The 23,665-nt window shown below is 45.2% G+C and overlaps 1 protein-coding gene across 1 annotated transcript in view; it reads left to right on the forward strand.

Moving 5' to 3' along the window:
* Positions 1-23,665, forward strand: part of Itga9 (integrin subunit alpha 9) — a 307,948-nt gene that overhangs the window by 44,911 nt on the left and 239,372 nt on the right. The window contains exons 6-12 of the mRNA XM_026406057.2: positions 3,351-3,480; positions 5,832-5,917; positions 8,212-8,280; positions 12,910-13,047; positions 16,522-16,627; positions 17,580-17,674; positions 21,298-21,388. Coding sequence (XP_026261842.1) covers positions 3,351-3,480; positions 5,832-5,917; positions 8,212-8,280; positions 12,910-13,047; positions 16,522-16,627; positions 17,580-17,674; positions 21,298-21,388 — 715 coding nt within the window. The remainder of the gene's footprint in view (positions 1-3,350; positions 3,481-5,831; positions 5,918-8,211; positions 8,281-12,909; positions 13,048-16,521; positions 16,628-17,579; positions 17,675-21,297; positions 21,389-23,665) is intronic.

Here is a 23,665-nt window from a genome sequence, read left to right on the forward strand (position 1 = left end):
CTGGCTGTTCCTTGGGAGATGGGAAGCAAAGCTTTGATCACATTTTCCTGACACTTGTGCATGCCACTGAAACAACATCCAAAATGAACACAAGTAGCTAAATTCAAGGGATTTCCCGGAAGACGCTCTGCCTCCCAGCCCGGCCCTGAGGGTCACAGGCTTGGTCCCAGTTGATCTAATTTGGATTGAAGGGAAAGACAGTGTGAACCCTAAGAGGACAGAGGAAGAAAACAACTATGTGTTTCAAAAGTTCCTAAGGAATGCGATTATTTTGCCTTTGTCCTCTCTGTAGTTTGAGAGAACCCAGAGGTACAGTAGACACTCGTTTCTCCACTTTGATCCTGGATTAATTTCTAAATCAGAAAGCAGTCTGTCCATGCCTCGTGTCCTGCAGAGCCTTGACAGGCCTGTGCCTATGCTCGGAGCTCTGGCTTGTAAAAAGCTGCAGAAGGAGAACGCTCCACGCTGTGTATACAACTGGTGTTGAGGCCATCACTCATGACATTCTTCGGCGCCCTTTGTTTTTGGGCACTTGATTGCAAATTCCTTTCCAAACTGGAGGCCAGGAAAAAAAGTCTCTGTCCTCTGATGAACCGAGGGTTTGTCTTTCTCCTAGCTTTCTAGAAGGAGCACAGGCCCTTACACCAAACGGGCAAGGGTCAGGGGGAGGAGAGAACTTGTGCCCCACTGTGTGTGTTCCCAGTGACGGGTCCCTAGTGCAGAAAGCGCAGAGATACCTCCGGGGTTATCTGGGTAGTGCCTTTGAGGGGGTGTCAATCTCAGAACCTCCAATGAAGTGTTCACTGACAGCCTGTCCACGCCTACCTGAGGGGTGAAAAGCAAGCCATTCAGACCAGAATCTAGGGAGGGACTTTCCTTCCACCTGCACTCACTCCCTAGTCGTTGTCTCGATTCTTCCCAGATTGATAGACTCCCTTGTTCAAAGCCTCACCCTCTTGCCCATGGGCTCTCTCTTTTTCTCCCCAATTTTCTGGCTTTTGCAGATTCTTGCACTCCAAGAATCCTTTGGTGACTTTATAAATGATCAGAAACTCATGGCTCTCTGGCAGGGACTAAGCCTCCAGGGACTTGTCAGAAACCAGCAGCTTTCGTCAGCCTACGCAGTTATCTTGTGGTTTTCCATGTTGCCTTATCCTAAGCGTGTCATGCCAGGGAACCTTATCTTTGTATGTAGCACCAGCTCTACATACATGATAGTAGCTACTTAGTAAATATTGTTGAATAAAAAAACTAATGATTTTGCGTGGTGGCGTATGCTTGGAATCCCAGCAGTTTGGGAGGCTGAGACCAGAGGATCACAAGTTCAAAGCCAGCCTCTGCAATTTAGCAAGACCCTGTCTCAAAAATAACAAAATAGAAACAACAACAAAAAAAAAGAGGATGTGGCTCAGTGGTTAAGCACCCCTGGATTCAATCCCCAGTACAGAAAAAATGATTTATTTGTTGGACAAATAAGTTTTATTTCTTCTGGCAGTGCAGATACTTTAGAAAATATAAATAATCAAAAGGAGATTCCCTGTTGAGACTTCTAATGTGTGCAAGACCTTGCTGCTGCTTATCCCAGTGCAGGCTCAGTCCTCCGGGGGCTTCACTGGAACACTTGTAAGATGTCATTTCACTGGCAATTTTGCATTTTTTGTGAGGTGACTTCCTGGTCAGTGTTTAATTAACTGTTCTAGAACTTTTGACTATCAAGTCTTTTGTGTTCAATACATCCAATAACACACTCATCTAAATATAGTTTGATGAATTTTGATAAATGTGCACACTCATGTCATCTCTCGAACATTTCCACCACTGTAGAAAATTCCTCACGTCCCTTTGCAGATAATACTGCCCCTCTTTTGTACTGTTCTGAATTTTATCACCATAGAGTCGTTTTTTTTTTTTTTTTGGCTGATTCTAGAACTTTCTATGAGTTGACTCCTAACCTGTGCTCTTCTTTCTTACCAACATTGTCTCCCACACTTGAGCTGGGCTTTGTAGATTGCAGAAGGGTTACTCAGGCAGAGGACGCACGAGGGCCTTGCAGGAATGGAGAGTCAAAGAGCAGAGCGTCCCAAGTGTACAGTCTGGGAGGGAATTGGCAGGAGAGGAGCTTATATGTTTGGAGCAGTTGACAGGCTGACTTTTACCTGAGACCTGTGCTCTTGGAAAACAGTCTGTTCTCAAATTTTTAAAAACACAGAAAAAAATAAACTATGAGAGAGTGAAAGAAGAGATGTCCATAGTTCCAGCACTTTGGGGAAAATGTTTTATGACCTGTCCACCTGGTTTTTGTGAACTTGTGCACATGTTCATTTTTTTTCTTTATAAAACATGATTAACAGCATATATATTGCTTTAAGTATTCTTTTTAACAGCACTTTGTAAATATCTCAGTGTCATTAGGTCTTCTGTGGTGTGGTTAATACTGCATTAAGTTCTGTTGAATGCATGTGTTATAGTTTAGAAGCCTTATTGACATTCAGGTTGTTTCTAACTTGGCACAGTTAAATGCATCTTCTTGTGGGCAAGATCATGCAGATATCCCTGTTGACTTCCCAAGGCAACTGAACTGTTTTGGAGCATTTAGGATTATCATCAGTATTGGTCATCAGATGGTTTTATAGCACAGGATTGTGGCTGCAGGACCATTTTCCCATCATTTAAATGCCGAGAGCTGCGTCTTCTGTATTCTGGAGTCTATTTTTAGTTAGGGCTATTGTCTCTTACTGCCTGTGGTCTGTTCTCTTTCCAGTTTATGAACTTCCCTTAGTTGGCTTTTTGGTTTCTTCTTTTTGTCCTTCCGAATTTGCAGTGGGCCATTGTGGCCAGAAAACCCACCTTTGCAACCCTTCCTGAGAAGAGGAGCCTAGATGAGCTCTGGAGGGGATTTTCCTGGGGCATTAGTGCACAGTTTTTGTAAAGCTCAGCTGTGCCCTGGATGGAGCCATTGAATAGTGGGCCTGGGTCCAGGCTAGGTGAGGCATCGCTGTCTTTGCCTGAGTGCTCTCCCCAGAATTCCACAGGACGCCACCCTTGTTTGCCATTTTCATGTTGAATCCTGGTATAAGATTGAGTAAATGCATATCGCTCCATCTGTCCCCTTGTTCAGTTAACTTCGCCTCTTCATTCCTGACATACCAACTGGACAATAGATTCTATAATGCCAGGAAATGTGGTGAATTTTTTTTTTAAATGGATATGCTAAAAAAAAAAAAAAAAAAAAACCCGTGGTGAGGTATTTTTCATTTCATTCCAAGTTCTCCTTTGTGCGACTGTGGTCTTACTACATCTCTTCATCCCTTTCTTGGCTTCCCCGTTTACATTTGGGTTTTTCTGGTTAGGAGCTGGTGGTGATGGGCGCCCCCGGATCATTTTATTGGGCTGGAACGATCAAAGTGCTGAACCTCACGGACAACACCTATTTGAAGCTGAATGATGAAGCGATCATGAGCAGGCGGTACACCTACCTGGGTGAGTAGCTGGGGGAGAGGCAAGATAAGGAGAGGCAAATGGGGGAGCCATTACTGGTTATTGTTCTATTGGTGGAAGGGAGAGTTGGTTGGCTTTTACTTTTCAATCTCCAGTTCTTTAATTAGAACACCTGAACCTCTAGCAACTCACATAGAAGACAGAAGAGGGAGCTGAATTAAAACTGATTTAATTAAAAAGCCTTCTCTGGAGGCTCAATTGTCTTATCTCCTTGTTTTAGCAATCACTCAAGTTCAGATGATCAGATGCAAAATGAGCTCAATAGAATCCTAGTATTATTCTTTGGACATCCCTTGGGGATGGAGTCTCTGCTTCCTAGTCACAAATAGAAATAATTACCAGAAATTATCATGACAAGTAGCACCCCAGGTTGAAGTTTAATTAAAGGCTCAGAAATTTTCTTACTTTTCTGAACCCTCTTAGTCTTCTAGAACAGAAGATAGGTACAATTTAATTTAGCAGCCATCAGGCAAAGAAGATGCTGGGGCAAAACAGTGCCCATTTAAAGACAGAGATAAACTATGTTTGCTTAGGGAGAGGACGGTCACAGGACTCAACCCAGGCCCTGAGGGCTGCCATTCCCGACTGGAATTAGAACTATATTTAGGAAGGTCTCATAATAACAAAACTATCTTCTTTCACATTCAGTACATATAACTCTAACTGGGGGAGGCCCTGCCACTCTTTGGGCATAGAGTCATTGAAATCTCTGTTAGATGGGGTCAGGGAGTTGGTGAATCACCTTTTCCCTTCTGACCATTAGTGTGCCCCCAAGCAGCACAGACCCAACAGTACTTTAATAAGTCTTTGGGGCATTTGCTACCGTGCTCACATAGCTCCTCGGTCTGTCATTTATTAAGCATTTAATCTATGCTGGGCTTTGTATATTATTTCTTTTCATTCTGAAATTGAGTTTGCCATTATTATCCGTACTTTGTAGGTGAAACAGCTGACCACTACATTACGTAACTTTCCAAGGTCATAAGCCCCAGAGTTGGGTATAAATCTGTTGTTTCTGAGGCAGGGTCTAAACACTGAGCTGCTTCTCTGTGTATACTGCCAGAACAGCATCTGCCACTGGTACCAAATCCCTCACTGGGCTGTGCGCACATCCAAGGTGGGAGTTTTTCTCTCATTCCCAGGAGTTGGTATATACAATACCTGGTGTAGAGCAGGAGCTGAATACATGCTTCCTGACTCGGAATGAAGAGGGCAGAAGAGAGCCCACTTTGGATGGGGGTTTTGGGGCCTCAGACATGTGTTATGAACCTTGGTCTGTGGTTTCTCCCTGTGTACAAAACGGAGCCCTTTATCTGCTACAAGGGTTAACAGGAGACAGTTGAGAGTATGTCACTCGGGATACTCTCAGGCAATGTAAATCATCAGTGTGAGAGAAATTGGCCACATGGAGATCCTGGATGATAGGGATCGTCACAAAACTCAAATAACTTATGATCACAGCATTAGAGTTCAAGGATGATGGCGAGACCAGGGAACATGATGCAGGCAACCTGTCTAGCATTTCTGCCTGCCAGAGGAGTGCCTTCAGCCCGTAAAGCAAGGCCCTCAGAAGGCAGGAGACATTTGGACTGTGAATTTGGACACGTTTTATCTATCTGCAAATCTGTAAACAGAAGAAATGATCACGCATTCTTCATAGAGTTTTATATTGAAATAAATGTCACCCAAAGATATATAAAAATGGCCCACAACAGCTTTACTTGCCCCAAGTTGGAAACAATTCACATGCTCAGCAGGAGGAGAAAGAGATGGTATGTTCATCCAGTAGGACAGGACTCAAAAATGGAAAGAACAATGCACTACTACAGGCAACAGCATCGATGAGTATCAAGTATCATAAATAATAAAAATCGGAATAATGGCCACCTACGGGGCTGAGGAACCTTCCAGGGTTGTGGTTCTTGGTTTATGTTCACTTTCTTGGTCCTGGTGGCGATAGCATGGTCATGTAAGTGTGTACAAACTCCTTAAGGTCTACACTTCAGATGCATGTACTTTATGAAAATTACATCTCAAAAAGAAAAAACAGACCGTTTAGCACAGTACCAGTCCTGGAGAGGATACTCGGCACTCTTTCCTGCCCCAGGGTCCTGGTGAATGTGGCTTTTTGTGATATGTGCCATTTAAACATGAGGAGACCGACAGCTGCCAATTTGTTCCCTGGTTCCATTTGTGTTCTAAGAATAACTGGACCATAGCTGCCCAGATAATGAAACTTGCTTGAAAAATGTTTTTTTTTTCTTTTGAATCCAATGAATATTTTTCTTGCTGCCTTCTTCAACCTTGTCCTTGGTTTCCATCATCCTGTTTAGGCTATGCAGTGACCGCTGGCCACTTCTCTCACCCGTCTACCACCGATGTGGTAGGAGGTGCCCCACAGGATGAAGGCATTGGAAAGGTGAGGGGAAACACCTGTGACATATCTGGGATCAGACGGAGGAGGGGGGCATGCTGCCCTGTCGTAGGGGTTTGCCAACTGACTTTGACCTGAATATTCTCTTGGGTGACTGGTGGGTAAGAAGCGAAATCATGAGGAACCCTTGGACGTCTCATTCCAACAACTTTGGAGAGATGACCTTGAAAGCATCATCAGAGTGTGAATACTGTTCACACCATCTATTCTCTCATGGGGTTTTTCTTTTTTTCTTAAGTGTGTGTGTGTGTGTGTGTGTGTATGAGAGAGAGAGAGAGAATGATTTGTAAGACTCCCCTTCGCATCAGGGTGCCCTTCAAAGGAGAAGTATTCAGTGCTGTCCAACTTTAAATCCCCCACCTTCCTGACTTTACCAGATTTGGCTTTGACTAAATAGAATCAGGAGAGTCCCAGGTACCTTTAGGCCCTTTTTAAAAAAAAAAAAAAAAAAAAAAAGTTTAGATTCCCATTTATTTCCCCAGTGTTTCAGAAGGACCATTGGGTTCCCAAGACTGGTGGAACCCAAGGATATTCTAGCAATATGTGGTTCTGACTTTCTCTAAAGTCTGTCCACAGTGTAGAACAGACCTGTGGGTCTTGATCTATCTGACTCACTTTGGGAATCATGGCCTCCAAGGGGACTATGTTCGTTGTTTAGCTTCAGGGTATAGGAATCATAGAATGGGGATGTCCACATGGGCAAGGAATCTGCATTTTTGTCTGATGGGGAAGACTGAGCAGTGGTGTGAACTTTGGATCCATAGCCCCAAGGCTGGACCTGTGGTAGAGTCTGGCTGCTGCATCTGTGACTTGGAGAAACGGGCTCTGAGTTCTAGAGAGGCCAAATGGGCTGAGACCACTGTCACTGGGACCCTGCAGCCAGGCTGGTAGGCAGATCAGAGAGACCGTGCAGTTGATGGGCATGACAGAGGTGAGTTCACGAGGGCCATTTCTGTGGACCCTCCTGGGCAGGGCTTAGGAACCACTGCTCATATTTCTTCAGAGTATGCCTCCCTCCCCCTAGGCTGATACTGTGGAGAGAGGTCGAATCCGATAAACCAGGGCCCTGATGCAGTGGATAAGGCATCATGCACATGAACTTTGATAACTCCAAGTCTGAGTCACATGAATTCCTCTTCACGGTGGAGGGAAGAGGACTTGGAGCTGTCTCCGCCTCAATGGCGTCTTCCGGGGAGGAACTGTCTGTCACTAGGCTTCTCTGTCAGGCGGTAAAATTGCTTACCTCCTGGTTCACAGATACCTTTGTGCTGATGACAGCGACTTTCTTTTCTCAGTAATTGCAGAAAACTTGCTTTGGTTGTATTGTTTCTCCTTCAGATGACAGGAATGTTGCATGGTCCCTGTCAGGTCTGAAGGCAAGGATGGTTATTTACAACTGAGAGCGCCAGAAAGGAGTCCTGGATCTACTTAACAAAAAAAGAATAGAAAATGCTGCTTTCAGTTGCATGAACTGAGAGTCACTGGGGAAATTGGTTGTAGTGGACAGAGTTGCTCATTATCTCACATGCCCAGGGACCAGGGCTCATGCAGAATTGCTCTCCAAGGACCACAAAACAGACCTCTGGCCTTCAGGATTTTGGTATCCATTTCCCATGTTGGGGTGCAAAAGCCTTCACACTAATATGGCAGTTCCTTACCCAGGGGAGAGGCCCCCTACCCTGAGTCTCATGAGATAGTCCACAAGATGTAACTTGAAAAAGAAGTTCATATTTGGGTACACTTAGAAAGTTAAATGTCAGTGAGATTCATTGTTATTTAAATCCCCATGCTAAAGGCTCTAAGACATGACCCCATGCAGGAATTTATTTAATGCTTTACTTTGCATTTTCTAGCCTCAACTCATATTTACCCACATAGACTCTATGGCACTTATAGTATGTGGAATCACTTTGGAGAATAACTTTGGCTAAAATGCTCTTTCATCCCTTTGTCTTATACCTGTTAAAGGTGTAACTAAAGGGATTGAAGGACCATTTTCAGGAAGAAAAGACTTTTTTCCCCTGAGTGTTGAGTTGTTTACTAGTAATTTGGGTATTCCTTGGTCTTATCAGACGTGGCTGCTCCAGATCGGTGCTGGTGACACTTTTGCCTCAGGTTTGAAGAACACTTTTTTGGGCAGGATGGGTTAGACAAGAGCTTGTGGTGGTGTCTTCATTGTCATCAGCTGATTTAAACAGCTACGGTGTGACAGGAAGATGCTGGTCCGTATCATTGGTCATTGCTTCGTCCTAACTCCATTTTTTTTTTTTATTCCTTAGGTTTATATTTTTAGAGTGGACCGAAGATCAGGCACCTTGATGAAGATTTTTCAGGCATCAGGTAAAAAGGTGAGGTTCTTGGTGTAAGTGACTATTTTGTTTGTTTGAGAGATTAGATCATGTGGGAGCAGGTTCCTTTTAGACAATCCGGTAACGGCCCTGCCTCAGCCCTATGCTTACACGACAGCTCTCTGTGTTGGTGCCTTTACTTTCTCAGTCATGTGTGTGTGACCTGTAGGCTTTAGGGGATTCATGCTCATTTTAGGAACTGTCATGCAGCAGGATGAGTTTATACACGCATAGCATTTTAAAAGGTTGCTGCCGTCTAGACACTTCGTCCAAGTGCTGCCTGCTCCATCTCTGCCTTTCTCCACCTCTCACCTTAGCCCTCCTCCATCTGCCTCTCATCTATGCCTCCAGAGAGGTCAGGTACAGCTGAGTCGTTGCTTGCATCCTAACTAGATTGTTTTCCTCACTCCTTAGGTTTAGGTAGCAAACCCATTAGACACCAGTGATCCTGTTTAAAGGGTGCAGGAGGACAAATGCTCCTCAGTCTCTCTCACCAGCCTGAGGCTGCCCCCTCTTCCTGTACCCTCTGCCCTCCTCTGTCTGCACCCTCTTCCCTCCTCTGTCAATGCTGGGAGAACTGTTGTCATACAAAGAAAACCCAGAGATCATCCAGTTCCTCTTGGAACCTTGATATAGAAGTAGCTCAGGAAGCTGCCTGACCAGAGTCCTGGAGAAGGTTCATCTGCATATGTTGTTCCCACCCTGTCCCTGGTCCTCTGTTTCCTACAAGATTCCCTTGTTTCCTACAGTTTTCCTTGTATTTCAGCATAGTAGATGAAGCTGGTTAGAGAGGCTTCTGATTCATAAGCTCTGCTCCTCTGCAGGCTTCTCAGCTCTGCACAGTTGTGCGTGGTTTTAGGTGAGTAGGAAGGTTTGGCTGAGACTGGCTGCTCTAGGGGGCGCAGTTAAGGCTGGGAGGGGTGTGGTGTAATTTGGAGGCCTCACTGGGCTTTTGGGAAGATGCACAGCAGGTCTGAGATGTAGGGAGGGAGCCTCTATGAGACGGGAGAATGCCAAAAGGTGATTTTACTTAACATTATCCTGAAATGAGGGGGAAAATGATCATTTCCTTCTTGGGCCACATGCCTCTGGCCCCAGTTCTGTTCTCTGTTGTTAAGTGAAACTTGCTGAATGACAGCCTGGGATCATTTCATGCTATTCTGGTGTAAACCATATTCTGAGATCTAAAAAAATCTCACAAGTAGGCCTTCTTATTTTTCTTTTCGTTTAAAGTTAATTATTCTAACTTGTTACACATAACAGCAGAATGTATTTTGATTCATAGTACACAAGTGGAGCATGATTTTTCATTTTTATGGCTGTACACAAAGTAGACTTGCACCGTTCCTGCCTTTAGACATGTAACTAGGGTAATGATGTCTATCTCGTTCCACCAGTAGACCTTTCTCCTTTTTTTTTTTTTTTTTTTTTTTTGAGATGAGGGTCTAACTACCTTCCCCAGGCTGACCTCCAACTCCTGGGCTCAGGTGATCTTCCTGCCTCAGCCTTCTGAGTGGTTGAGACGGAAATTGCACACCACTGCAATTCTAATCAACCTTAATAAGCACACTTAGTATGTAGTTGTCATAACCTTTAAAATAAAAAAAAAATGCAGTATCTAACTTGGTCTTGCATTTTTTCCTCAGACTGGTTCTTTATTCCTTGGAGAACCACGCTGACTTGTGTTGTTTTAACATTTCCAAAACCCCAGAGGCAGCAGCACTGAAAAGGGACTAGTGTGCTATTCTGCAGAAAAGACTTTCCAACTGCCCCTAAAGTTAGAAAAGAAATAGCTCCATACCGCTGTGGATCAAAACAGCCCCAACAAGCACAGTGGGTGTGAATACTACTAAGCCTAACGTTTTTAGATCTTTCTCCAAAAAAACCTCCCCATGAATGGGGGTTTGTGTGTGTGTGTCTACAAACTGTCCCCTCCCCTTAAAGGTACTGGGTTTGAAAGCATAAAATTATTTCTGAGCATCTTCCTGTTCGATTGTGGCAGTGCCTCCTGGTATCTTCCTCTTCCACTCTCTGCCCAGCACAGGGGCCCCCATTCGTGCCTGGGGTCCTGCTGTATGTCATGGCCTAATGAGCAATTGATTGCACCCCCCTCTCCTTGAAAACCTCCCAGTTTGGATGATACCTTCCATGGCCACCCACCTGTTCCCAGATGTTGGTCAGGTTATGAGGGGTAGATGTGAGAGGGCTCAGGGAAATCTTTCAGAACTTTTCCTTGTCCAAACTTAGAACTTAATGCTATCTGGTTCCAAAAGAGACATGCCTGATGGTGACAAGATAAATGATAGGTTCCCCGATTGTGACAAGATACGTTAGGTTCCCTGACTCGGGGACAGAAGCGTCCAGATGTTGACCCTCCAGGCCCCCAGCTGCATAGCCATCTGCCTCATCTTTCCAGAACCTTTGCCCCACTCTGTATTTTCTCCTTATCCGGCCTCACCCTTCTGGCTCTGTGGCTTTCCCTTTCTTCTGCCAATTTCTCCAGCTTGCTTTACACGCCTCATCAGCCTTCTGATTTTGAAATAGGTCCTTACCTCTCTTTCTGCATCTTATTCTTTTTTTTTTTTTTTGCCTGAAGAAATGCGATATTCCTGTTTCTCTGACTTCTCCATTATCTCCTAGGGGGAGGACATGATCCCCAGGCTTTCCAAGGGTGCTTTGGCTTGACCCCTGGGCCACACCCAGAGAGGAGAGTTCCCCCACAGCCAGCCCCCAGTTCACTCCAGTTTTTATTTGCCTAGAATTTGGTCAGGTTGTTTTGTATCCTGTTAGGAAGAAGAAAAAAAAAAAGAAAAACAGATTCTGGTCTTTATGGGTTAATATCCCAAAAATAGTGCACATAAGAAATGATAAATGTGTGTGCCATTCAGATGTGAACACAAATGCACGCCCCTGTAATTCCAGATTGACGGAGAGGTGAGGTCAAGGATCGCTCACCCCAAAGCCTGTCGTAGCTGTGTCGATGTCCTATTGAGTTAACTGGAGACGTGTTTGCATTTCAAAACTGAGATGGGAAACTTCCACTACAGGGGTTTCTGATCTAAGATCCCTGAAGACGCCAAGTTAAATAGCCCACTGGAACGAAGGAAGCAGTTCTCCTGGGGCTCAGCCAGAGAGAGCACCCCTTGGCTCTGCTCTTCCTGGCCTTGCCTGTGTCTTACCAGTTTCTTCTACTCAAGCTCAGCTGGGGAGATTGGAGAGGCTGTGGGATTAGTGACTGGCAACTTGGTTTCTATCCTCCCCGTCCTCCTCAAATCTTTCCGATGTCCTCCTTCCTGGAGAGTAGGGCGATCGGCTTTGTCCCTGGAATGGGAAAGGTTTGAGTGACTTCCTCAAAGCTCTCCAGGGCCAGCATTAGCTGCAGGAAGTCGACTGGAGTGCTCCCACCTCTCTGCACCTCCCCTGAGTCAACTGCCAACAACTCTGACAGCCGGAGAAAGTACTCCTCGGGTCAGCAGAGCCAGAGTCCTGTCCTGTATTTTAAAAGGACATACTTTTTAAAAAAAAGTTACAAGTTAGCTGTCTGTAGAAGGGTTACAACCTGCACACATTTTCATTTGGCCTGTACAGTATTCATTTATCATTTTTAATACAAATAAATTGTCAGCATTTATAAAACAGGTCCCTCAAATAAAGTTTTAAATTTTGGGAAAATGGGATGCAGCCCTGTGGGCCCCAGCCTGCCGCAGTCTCCTCTACTTCCTGTTATCAGACACGGAGGACAATTGTCCCTTGCCACCTGTAAGCACACGTACCCTGTTAGGTTTCTCACACCTGTTCTGTTACCTGCCTGGACCCCAGTAGTGTTTGGGTTTGAGACTCTGGATGTAAAACCACAGGTACTAGATGAATTATGCCTGAGGGAGGCCCTGCAGAAGCTGGCGCTGTGCCCTCATCCAACAGGCTTTGAGTTGTACCTTTTTCTGTCTCCTCAGATCATTCCTTCCTGACCAGTCTCTAGTATGCACAACAGTGGGGTGGAATGCAGGGAGGATAATCCATTTTCCCCTGAAACGATCATTTTTTTTTTTTTTTAGGTGGGGGTACTCGACCACTGAGCCACATCCCTAGCCCTATTTTGTATTTTTATTTAGAGAGAGGGGTCTCACCGAGTTGCTTCGCATCTGGCTTTTGCTGAGGCTGGCTTTGAACCCGCGATCCTCCTGCCTCAGCCTCCTGAGCTACTGGGATTATAGGCGTGTGCCACGGCACCCGGCCTGTAACCATCATTTCATGTCCACCTCGTGTTGTGAAATTCCATACTCCTGCTACCTTGGCCTTGTCAAATGTCTGATAGTGGGCACTTGTTCCTGGTTGTCACCTGTATTTGCAACCTCGGCTTGATTTAAAGTAGTGCTACATCCTCCAGGGACCGGCCTCTTAGCCTTCCCTGAATGGGGCTCCAGGACAGGACAGGGGCCTGCTGAGCCTGTGAGCTTTGGTGTCTTGAGGCTCAGAAGACCGCAGGGAGCCAGCCTTCCCCGTTGGCCTAGGCATCCTGCCTCTAGGGACTGGGAGCAGACGTTTCTAAGCCAACGGGCCAGAGGAGAGCTAGGGCCTCGTGTGTGAGGGCGGACACTGAATGCTCTGTTGCGATCGACTTGGTTGCAGATGGGCTCTTACTTCGGCTCCTCCTTATGCGCAGTTGACCTGAACGGGGACGGCCTCTCTGACCTGCTGGTGGGGGCCCCCATGTTTTCTGAGATCAGAGACGAGGGGCAGGTCACCGTCTACATCAACAAAGGAAACGTGAGTATGGTGCTGGGCAGGGTGGGGGGTGGGGAAGTGGCTGAGCACCCTCTGGGCCTGCACTGGGCCATTCATTACCCAGGAGGTGTAAAGACCTAATTCCTGCCTTGAAGAAGCTTCACTGTCCATTAATGGAGAATCTTGTACAGTGTTATAACTGCAAACAGGCTGGGGCCAGGAAGACTATTAAGGGCTGACTCTCTACCAGGGACTATTTTTCCTTATTTCCCATGAGTGATTTCAGTGCAACATACACATGATGTCCAGGGTTCTCATTTTTCAGATGAAACATTGAGGCCCAGAGAGGTTAAGTCACATGCCCCAAATCACACAGCTAAGTCGTGGTGAGGCTGGGATTCAAACCTTGGTCAGTTGGCTTCAGAGCTCCCATGTTTGGTCTCTAGGTTATGCTGCCTTTCTGAGAGTGTATAGACATGTGCTCTGGGGAGGCAGTGGCCCTGATAGCTGGGAGGAATCTAGAGGAAAGAGGCAGATAGGCTGGGCTCTGGCAGAACTCCCAGCAGAGGACTGGGCAAGGGGGTTGAGGTGTGAGGCGGAAGGGCCCCGAATTCATGGTGGAGGCTGATGAAGTGGCCTCTGGCTGTAATCATGATGTCCCATATTGTGCAAAACCATGAAAGGGATGGGACAGATTCAGAAAGATGCTTCTGTCCCTCTGTAGCCAAGGGAAGGTGGGTGGGTGGAGGGCCCATGAGAGAGCGGCATCTCAGGATCTAGAACTAGAGTGTTCAACGAGAAGAAAAGGGTTCAATAACTGCATTTTGGTCCCACGCCTTAGGTAGCATGACAAAATACTTAGTGTTTTAAAAAGCCAGGATGAAGGCTGGGGCTCAGTGGCAGAGTGCTTTCCTAGTACATTTGAGGTACTGGGTTCGATCCTTAGGACCATATAAAAATTTGAGGGGAAAAAAAAGGCATTTGGTTTATCTACAATTACAAAAATATTTTTTAAAATAGTGAAAACTATTATGTTACAAATAACCTTAACACACGTGGTACACAGAGAATGTTCATAACAAGTCTCTGGGTGGTGATGCTTGTGTAGATTTTGTTTGATTTTTTTATCCAAATGGCGACATGGCAATCTTTCCTAATAGAAAATCTGCTGGGCACGATGGTACACGCCTGTCATCCCAGTGTGAGGCTGAGGTAGAATCATGAGTTCAAAGCCTCAGCAATTGGTGAGGCCCTGTCTCTAAAAAAAATACAAAAAGGGGGTTGGTGGTTAAGTGCCCCTGAGTGCCATCCATGGTACACGCCCCCTCCCAAAAAAAAAAAAAAAAAGGTACTGGTAAGCAGTGACCAAGACGGTAGTACTGGGAGAGGGTGGTGTTTAACTTTCATCAGGTGGGCAGATGCCAGGAGGAAGGGCCAGCAGGGGGAGGAGAGCCAGGGAATGTTAAGCCTCGTGCTGCCTGGGATGTTTGCAGACTTTGGGGGAAGGTGGATCTAAAACCTGGGTGGGAAGATGCTCTCGGCACCTGCAGCCCCACTGACATCCTGGGAGGGAGAGCAGAGAGGACTGACATGATTCTGTAGATGAGAGCAATGGGCACTTTGTGGCTGTTGCTATGTTTGCAGGAGGCAAGCATTTGCATGATTTTAAATCCAACAGCTTGACTGTGTCCAGAGGAGCAGGTGCATTTTTTTGTTGTTGTTGTTTTTGGTACCAGAGATAGGACCCAGGGGTGCTTAACCACGGAGCCACATCCCCAGCCCTTTCTTATATTTTATTTAGAGACAAGGTCTTGCTAAGTTGCTGAGGCTGATTTTGAACTCCAGGTCCTCCTGTCTCGGCCCCCTGAGCCACTGGAATTACAGGCATGTGCCACCATGCCTGGCAAGGAGGTGGGATCTTGGAGCATGATAATCCCCCCTAGACTTCCTCTGGGCATGTTGCAACCATGTGTGTCCTTGCCCCTCAACTTTCCTCACCCAATATGCCTGAATGTTGTAGGTCACCCTATTACTTCTGTTCAAGCTTATTCCATTTGATTCGTGATTGTAAGGCAGCATGGAAAAGTGGAGAAAATGATAGGCCTGAGTTTGAATCTTGGTTTTGTCAGTTCCTAGCCGGTGACATGAACAGATGGCTTATAACTGGCGCCTCAGTTTTCTTCATCTGTGAAAGGGGAAAGGACCTCAAGTCTGAATGAGGAGATGGACAGACAATGCATGGTACATAGAAGGAATTGCCTGTTGGTGTCTTTCCTCTTCCCCATCACATGACTAGGAAGAAGTCACTTGCAGTTGGTTCTCTGTATCTGTGGGTTTTGCAGACTAAAACTGCAGATTTGAAAATATGTGCACAAAAAAATTATTATCTGTATTGTCCATGTACAGACTTTCTTCTTGTCATTATTCCCTAAATGATACAGTACAGCAACTATTTGCATAGCATTAACATTGCATTAGATCTTATAAGTACTCTAGAAATAATTTAAAGTACACAGGACAGTGTGCATAGGTCATATGCAAATACCATGCCAGTTTGCATAAAGAACTTGAACATCTGCAGATTTTAGAATTAAAGGGGTCCTGGCACCAATACCCCACAGATACTGAGTGACAACTCTTTTGTGTTTTGGGGTGGGGATTTCACTGACTCAAGAAATCATCACATCTTTATTATTTCCACATTGCAGGGTGTGTTTATAGGGAAAGATCTTTGTCGATCAAGACAAAAGCCAGACCCTCGTGGGATGGTTTGTGGGTATATGGTGTGTCCAAAATGCCTCTACAATGGGGAAGGTTTATATATTCTTATGCTTTTAAATCTAAGACTGCATTTTAACCCTCTGGTTTTCACATGTCAATGATTTGCGGGGAGAGTGGGTATTTTTAGATGGCTTTTATTGCCACCATACACCCCTGACCCCTTTCTCTCTGTTAATGGTTGCTCAGAATTTCTTTCCTGAGCCATGAAAGACAGCATGGTTAGGTATCTTACAGCCCCCTGACCAGGAACTACTGGGTTCCTGGATTTTCTGAACTATGATCCCCTCCATTGAGATTGCTAATAACGTGCATCTTGCAAAACGGTGATATGAACTGGTACCAAAAGGCACAGGAGAAAACAAACAGAAGAATGTTTACCCCTTGAAAACAACTTTGAGGAAATTGTCATGTCATAGGAAACGCTGAGGAGTTACTGTGGGGACAGGCAGGCAGGTGGCTTGCTGGTTGGTCTGTGGAGCGATAGGATGGGAGGGTGTAGTCATTGTCAATGTGATAGTCCCCTGGCCTCTAGAGTGCATCTTGGGCTCTGGGAGACCCTCTTGCTGCACAGGTGAGGGATTCATTTTGCCCCCAGAAGAGAGGAGTTTGTGTTCCTGTGACTCTGCCCAGGTGTTTCCTGCTGATGGGTGTTCTGTAGGAGGGTGGGCCTCTGAGCCCTGGGTTTTTATTGTTTTCTTTTTTTCATCCCACTTTTTCCTCCATCCTGTTTCCCAGGGAGCCCTGGAGGAGCAGCTGACCCTGAATGGGGATGGTGCTTACAATGCACACTTTGGGGAGAGCATTGCCAGCCTGGACGATCTTGATGATGACGGGTTCCCAGGTGAGTGAGGTCACACTCAGAGCCAAGTGCTGAGCCCACTGCGGGTTTGCTTCTGGATAATCCTTTGTTCAGCTAAGGGCTCTGCTATGTGTTTGCAGGGGAACCGAACCTTGGGGTGGGTCCACTGGGGGCTTCTCATGGTAGATAAGTGTGACTTAGCTTCCTCGGCTGCAAACTCTTCTTGTTTTTGAGTCTCAGATGCTTCAGGCTGCTCTGCCATGTTGTTAGGAAAGTCAGCAAGGAAATTTCCCCTGATAATGGTGGTGAGTGTGCGAGTGTGTGTATGTTGCAGGGATGGAGATACGCAGACCTGATGTCCTGTTTGGACAGCAATATCCTCCACAGCCTCTGGTCTGTTTAATACCTCTTTTCTGCACCGTGGGCACAGTATGTCCCAGGGCTGGGGTACAGCTCTATGTGGGCCAGATGACCTTTGATGCCCCATGCCACTGACTACTGAGGGTTTCATTCAGAGAGACCCAGCAACTCTCACTCAAGGTCATGGGGTTACATGTCCCTCACCCTTGACCTCACTTCTGTAGACACATGACTTCTGTTAAGAAGCCACGAGAAAAAGGCAAGTAAGAAAGATGGGGATTTGTTTCAGGAGTTATCAGTTTGTGAGAGTCATGTTGAGTGTGTGTGTGTAGTGAATGCCATTCCACGTATTTATCTAGGAATTGAGTTGCCTTTTCCCATTGGCAGTGGAATTCCCCTTGGTTAGAGATTAGGATAGGAAGTTTATGTTTAAATTTTTTTTAATACTTCCGCCCTTTTTCTTGTGAGGATGAGGTAGAAACTGATCTAAGACTAGATGCCTGATTGAATGCTTGAATAATCAATAGCCCCAAATTCCTGGCTGAGGTCTCAGATGTGATAAGGAGAATTAGGGAAGCGACACTGAATGTTATTCCATGTGGCTTTTCTAACCGTGTCTTTTTTATCTCCCCAGATGTGGCCGTTGGCGCACCCAAAGAAGATGACTTCGCAGGGGCCATTTATATCTATCATGGAGATGCTGGTGGGATAGTCCCCCAGTACTCAATGGTAATTGGTGTGAGAGTGATATGGTAACTGTTGATACGTTCATTCCACAAACATGTATGAAACCCTCATTATGCCCCAGGTTCTGGGGGTACAAATGAAAACACATCTGTCTTGTCTTCAGACTGCCCACCCTCTAGTGGAAGAAAAAAACATGTGAGATTGCTATATTAAGTGCAAAGAAGTATTCATAGATCCCGAGTTTGCTCACATTCAAGGATACATTTTGCCTATAAAAAGTCATATCCAAATTCTTATCCAGAGTGAGACCTACTTAAGAGAGAATCTTAGTTTTTTGGCGACTCTTTTGTCAACTATCTCTGTGCTGCTAAGCCTTAGAAATACGTTTTAAAATACAATCTAGAGAGAGTGAGTGATTCAGACGAGGTCCTGGAAGTTTTTATGGGCTGTTGTCATAATTGGCATGAGAACTAGGAGCTAGTCAGAGCTCTGGCCTCACACCCCAGACGCGGGAACGTGGAAGTGGTGAGTTCTGTTTTTTCGCCGTATCAGCTTGGTGTTTAATCTTGCTGATGGCATCAAGCCCAGCCTATGGGAAAAAAGGAAGTCACGCTCTTGACAGCACGGTCAGGATATTTGTGGATGTGTGTAGAGGGGCATTGGTTTGTGTCTTTGTCCCAGTGGAGCAGTGACGGAGATAGAGCACACATTGAGAAACTTCCTATCTGTGAATACTTATTACTGAATATTTACATGCTATGTACTTTTCATGTTTACATGTGTAGATTAAGAGGCAGTATGTAAAAGTACAGTTGATACATTCGTAATTGTTCTAAAACAGGTGTAAGTTTGGGGTGGTGGGTTTGTGGCCAGCTGAACCCTGTGTTCCCTCTTTGCTGGCCTCCTGCCTAGTTAGGTGACCTGCCTGTGACAGACAGGTGCTTAGGGAGGTGCTGGGACAGGAGGGACTGTTTCCTGGGGGAGGTCTCTGCCCTTTTCATACTATGGTTCCTCCCAGCAACTATGTGAAGTGGGTGTCTAGATTATCCTTTGTTCTTCCATGAGGCAAATGTGACTCGGAGAAGGTGTTTTGCATGCCCAAGGTTGTAGGCGACAATGTGACCATTCACAGTTCACCATTTCTGACTCCCAAATGTTGATCATGACCACCATTCTCCACACTGGGAAAAGTCCCCCTCAAGGCAGCTTAGGAGGACGGCTTAGGAATATGGAAACTTATTTTGCCACGCACGAGTCACGTTTATGCCAAGGAACATCTAGCTGCACAGATCCTGCTTTTTTTCATTAGAAATAAGAGTGGGAGCAAGAGAATCTCAGGTGATTTGGCTGACATGCTACAGGGAGAGGCTTTGGGAGCTGTGTGGAGTTCCCATCTGTGCCCCAAGAGCTGCACTGATGTGGTTCAGGGATGCTGTTCCCAATGTGACAAGGTGAAAGTCATCTAAGGAACCCTGTCCTCAGCGGGGGGTCAGGGTCATTCCCCAGGCATCCTCCTGGACCTGGGAGTCTAATCACACAGGGAGGCGACCTGTGGAGACCCCTGCTTCCCCTCCACCCAGCGCCCTGCAGTGTTTTGTTTGGTTGCTGGGTGGAATCCCTGCAGAAAGCTGCAGCATACATTTTGTGGTTAGCATGGACCGTCTGTAGTAGGAAGCAGGGATCGGCAGCTGGACCGCCCAGCCTTTGTCAGCACATGCTGGCTCCTTAGCTTTGACAGAGAAGTGGTTTGGAGCTTTTTTTTTTTTTTTTTTTTTTTTTTAAAAAGACACATCCCTCTGATTATACTTTCCTATTTTGCTAATGTGTATATGATAAGGTCAGTGATTTAAAAGGGTTAAAAAAATTCTTTAATGATGGATTCTTCCGGGCCCAGTTCCTGGACAGAGCCGGCATTGTGTGAAGGAACTAGAGGGAGAAATCAGAAACGAATCCGGGCCACGGGATCCCTTTTCTTTGGCCCAGATTGGTATTATTTCTGCTGGCTAAATTGTGAGATCAGGGCCTCCTCAACTTCTTCCACATTACTCTTGAGCGCATTCCTCTTTCTTGAGTTTACCCTGAAAAGTGTTGATTTTAAGATCCTTGTGTGCCTTTCTCGATTTGAGAGCCCTCGGGGCATGTCATGGCGGCCCCTCTGATCTTTTCTCTCGCCATCACGGACACTGCATATAAACCTGGTCAAGTGGAGGTTTTCCAAGGTTCCTGGTTTCCATTTAGGGTTATTAGTCCTGAGCAGACTTATCTTCCTGGCTTTATAGCATAATGGCCTGCAGATGTCTGCGGATAACTTAAGCCTACGTCTCCACCCCCAAATGGACCACCCCTTCACTCTCCCCCTGGTCCCAGCCACAGCATACCTTAGAAATGCAAACCCAGGGTGAGCTACTACTAGTGTTCTTGGCCTTTGGAGCCAAGATGGTCTGCTTCAAAGCATGGCTTTTAAGAGGTATGCAGACTCGCATGCTTGTTTGTTCAGACACCCCCGTTCTGCAAGAATGTTGCATATAGTGCTGCCGTACTGTTCCTGCAATGCTCTCATGTTTCCTTTGGGATGGCTTAACCGAAGGTGGCAAGCGGCCCTCCCGGATCATTTCTGGGAGGGTTATTGGCAGTTATCATCAGCTGCTGGAGAGCGGGGATATCCTCATCTCCTTCTGTAGTTCCTGTGGAAACTCCCCCTGCACACACTCATGATTTCTCTGCAGGATGACTTGGCGAGAAGGGAAAGGAAGGAAAGGCGGTGTGAGCCCCCGGTATCCACAAGCCTGGTCCCATTGTGGATTTTGCTATGACACATGAAAACTAAGCGTGTCTCTTGTCATCCACAATGTGGGTATTGGGAGGTGAGCCTCCCCAGGGAGACTGGATCCAGGGAAGGAGAGACTGGTCAGGTCCCAGAAGATGGGACTTTTCTGATGGAGGAAGTTTGGTGTCCTGTGAGGAACCCTGCCACACGATCGACCGTCAGTACACAGCTCTGGTGTGAGACGGGCTGGTTGTACCACAAGTTTTCTTGATTCACGTGATGATAAGCGCAGGTGCTAACGTGTCCTGTGGTGGTGGAGTTGTGAACCTAGTTGTTTACTAGACAAAACTGTTTAATCCTGTCTGTGAAGCTTGGGAGACTGTAGACCTCCTGGGGTGGTTTCCACGTGGCCATCTTTCCAGCGAGATGGGTTAATTATCTGGCCATTTAGGGAAGAGACCATTATTGGGTGCATCTTGGGGGAAGTGTTATCTGGCAACTATTTGGGTAGAAAGGAGGGAAATATGCTATTCCTATTTCAGCCAGGTATACCCAAGTCACAAGGAAACAGAACCTGTTAGAAATGGAAGATTCATCCATCATGTCAACTTTACATGTCAAACTATTGCGCTGGTGTAGGCGGATTTTTTTTTGTTTTTTTTAAGCAAAATTTCAGAATGATGACTTTTGGCCAAGGCAAATAATAAAGCAGTGTGTGGTCTTCAACAGCCTACCAGAGACCCCCTACCTGATCAAATTAGGGCTGTGATTTTTTTTTTCCTTTTTCTTTTCAACCTAGTACCAGGTTCCCTGGGGAAGCTGGGTTCAAGGAATCCCAGGTTCTTGTATGTGACTCTGCTTCTTTCCCGTGACTCCATTTCCCTGTTATCTGTTTTAGAAACTGTCTGGGAGGAAGATTAACCCTGTTCTGCGCATGTTTGGGCAGTCCATATCTGGAGGCATTGATATGGATGGAAATGGCTATCCGGGTAAGCTGTTTTTCTTTAAAAACGCATGAGATGAAGATTCATGAAATACAATAATTTTCACTTTGGACAGCCTTTGTTGCATCCATTTGGGATTAGGACAATTCACACAGTAGAATGGGGTCTTTTACCTAGTATTTGATTTTAAGGTAAAAATAGTGTTGACGTTTCCCCCCCTCCCCCCCCCCCGAGTTTTAAAATGATTGACAGGGTTAAGTAGCAGGCAGGTGGATTTTTTAGTGATTTCTGTGGTAGCAGTTTAATGAAGAAAAAAGAAAGCGTTGTCCACTTTCATAATGCTATATAGTGAAACCTCATTTTCCAAAAATATTTGACCATATTCAGAGATGTCTCATTTTTGAGAGGGAAAAGGAGCATGCACCTCCCCATGCACACAAAAGAAAATTACTGAAAGATTTGGATAAGAAGAAAACCATGTTCTTCTGTTGATGGAGAGCAGACCTTCACTGTTCAAGGCTGGCTGGCTGGCTGGTGTTCTGGGTTAATTGGTGTGTTGTAGTGGTTGAGGCTAATTGAATAAAAATTAGTTTCAAAACCCACCCCAAGTGATACCTGGTTTAGGTCAAGTGGTTCTTTGCATGTTTGAAGATGAGGACGTGCAGACAAGAATTTGAAAACATCCAAAGTCGTCATGAAGTTCTGAAAACACTTCCCCAAATATATACTCATCTTGCTTTTGAGAAAAATATTTTTCTTCTCAAATCTGGGCAAACTGATGCCTGTCCTGAACGAGGATGCCTATTTTTTGTACAAATGGGAGTTTTGAATGTCCTTGAGACTACAGAGCAGAGAGGAGTGGTAATAGAGAGGAGATAGTGTGGAAACTTTGGCCCCAAGGTAGACCCTCCTGGATCGTCTTTTTTTGGTTTGTTTTTAGGTTTAGGAAAGTGGTGGTTCTTGTTATGGGTGATCTAAGGTCATCCCCGAACATCTCATATGGGTTGAACATTTCAAGATAGGCAGAATGCTGCCATATCCAATGGCGATCTCAGTGATGTCATAGGGATAGGGAGGAAGGGAGGGGGTATTTCCCCACTTTATAGTTAGCATCTGTCTCAGGGGGTTGGAGACTGACCGGAGCCTGCAGCAATGGGCGGGACTCAGGTCTCTGGGTGGCTTTGCTGCTTTTCTATAAATGCATGATGGTAAGCAGATGTGTTCACATTTCACAATGGATCTGAATGACTTTTTCCGAGTTTTTCTCAAGAGAAATGACAAATTTGTCAGGTTCTTTAATTTTCAAATACCAGTTTGCTAAAAAAAAAAAAAGTTGAAGAACAACAAAATTAATAAATACACCCAAGTGCAGAAACATTAGGAACAATTTAATTCATGGATTTGCTGTATTTTTCCTTAATGAGGGTGTGTACAGATGTTCTCTGTTTATGATGGGCAGATTTAGATTCCAATTTAGACTCTTGGACTCAGAGGCTTGTATCTATGAACTATGATGGAGCCCTAGGGCTAAGGAGATGGGGATGGGGGTGAGAAGGAAAGGCAGACAGCTATTGGATGAGCGAATACTTTCTAAATTAAAGTTACTTAGAAATAAATAAAAATTACTAACAGCAGGGGTGCTACTCAGTGGTAGAATGCTTGCCTGGCATATGTGATGACCTGCATTTGATCCTCAGCATGGCAAAGGAAAAAGAGAACTCTTCTTGCACCACAAAACATGAATAGTTAAACCAGTGTTTTGGTTTATAGTTTACCAAGTATTTTTATGAATTTTTTAATTCAGCATGTGTAATAGCAATATTTGACATGTTTAATTTTTCTCAAGTATTACAAAGTGCTGACAGCTTTTGAAGATGGTCCTGCAAATAATGATTATACACTTCACAGAAAAGGACACAGGGACACACTGAGGTCACATAGATTGAGGGTGAAAGGGGATTAGTCCATGGTTCGGAGACCCTAGAGCATTTTCTAAGAGTTATTTAATTTAGGGTATCCCTCTCTTTAACTCGCCAATTAAAAAGTAAAAAATCTGAGCTATATATGTAAATTGAAATGTTAGTAACCACATTAGAATTATAGACAAAATAAGTGAAGTTAATTTTTATAATGTTTAATCCAAAATGGCCAACATATTATTTTAATACATAATCAACATAAAAGCCATTAATGAGTTAATTTTTTTTAAAAATTAGGATTTCAAAATCTGGTGTGCATTTTACGCTTGGAGCCCATCTCAATGCAGACACAATTTAGGGTCTTAATAGCCATATGTGGGTTGGCTGCCATTTGGGACAATGT

This window comes from Urocitellus parryii, chromosome 3, assembly GCF_045843805.1.
Source record: "Urocitellus parryii isolate mUroPar1 chromosome 3, mUroPar1.hap1, whole genome shotgun sequence".
In the NCBI taxonomy this organism is placed as follows: Eukaryota; Metazoa; Chordata; class Mammalia; order Rodentia; family Sciuridae; genus Urocitellus; species Urocitellus parryii.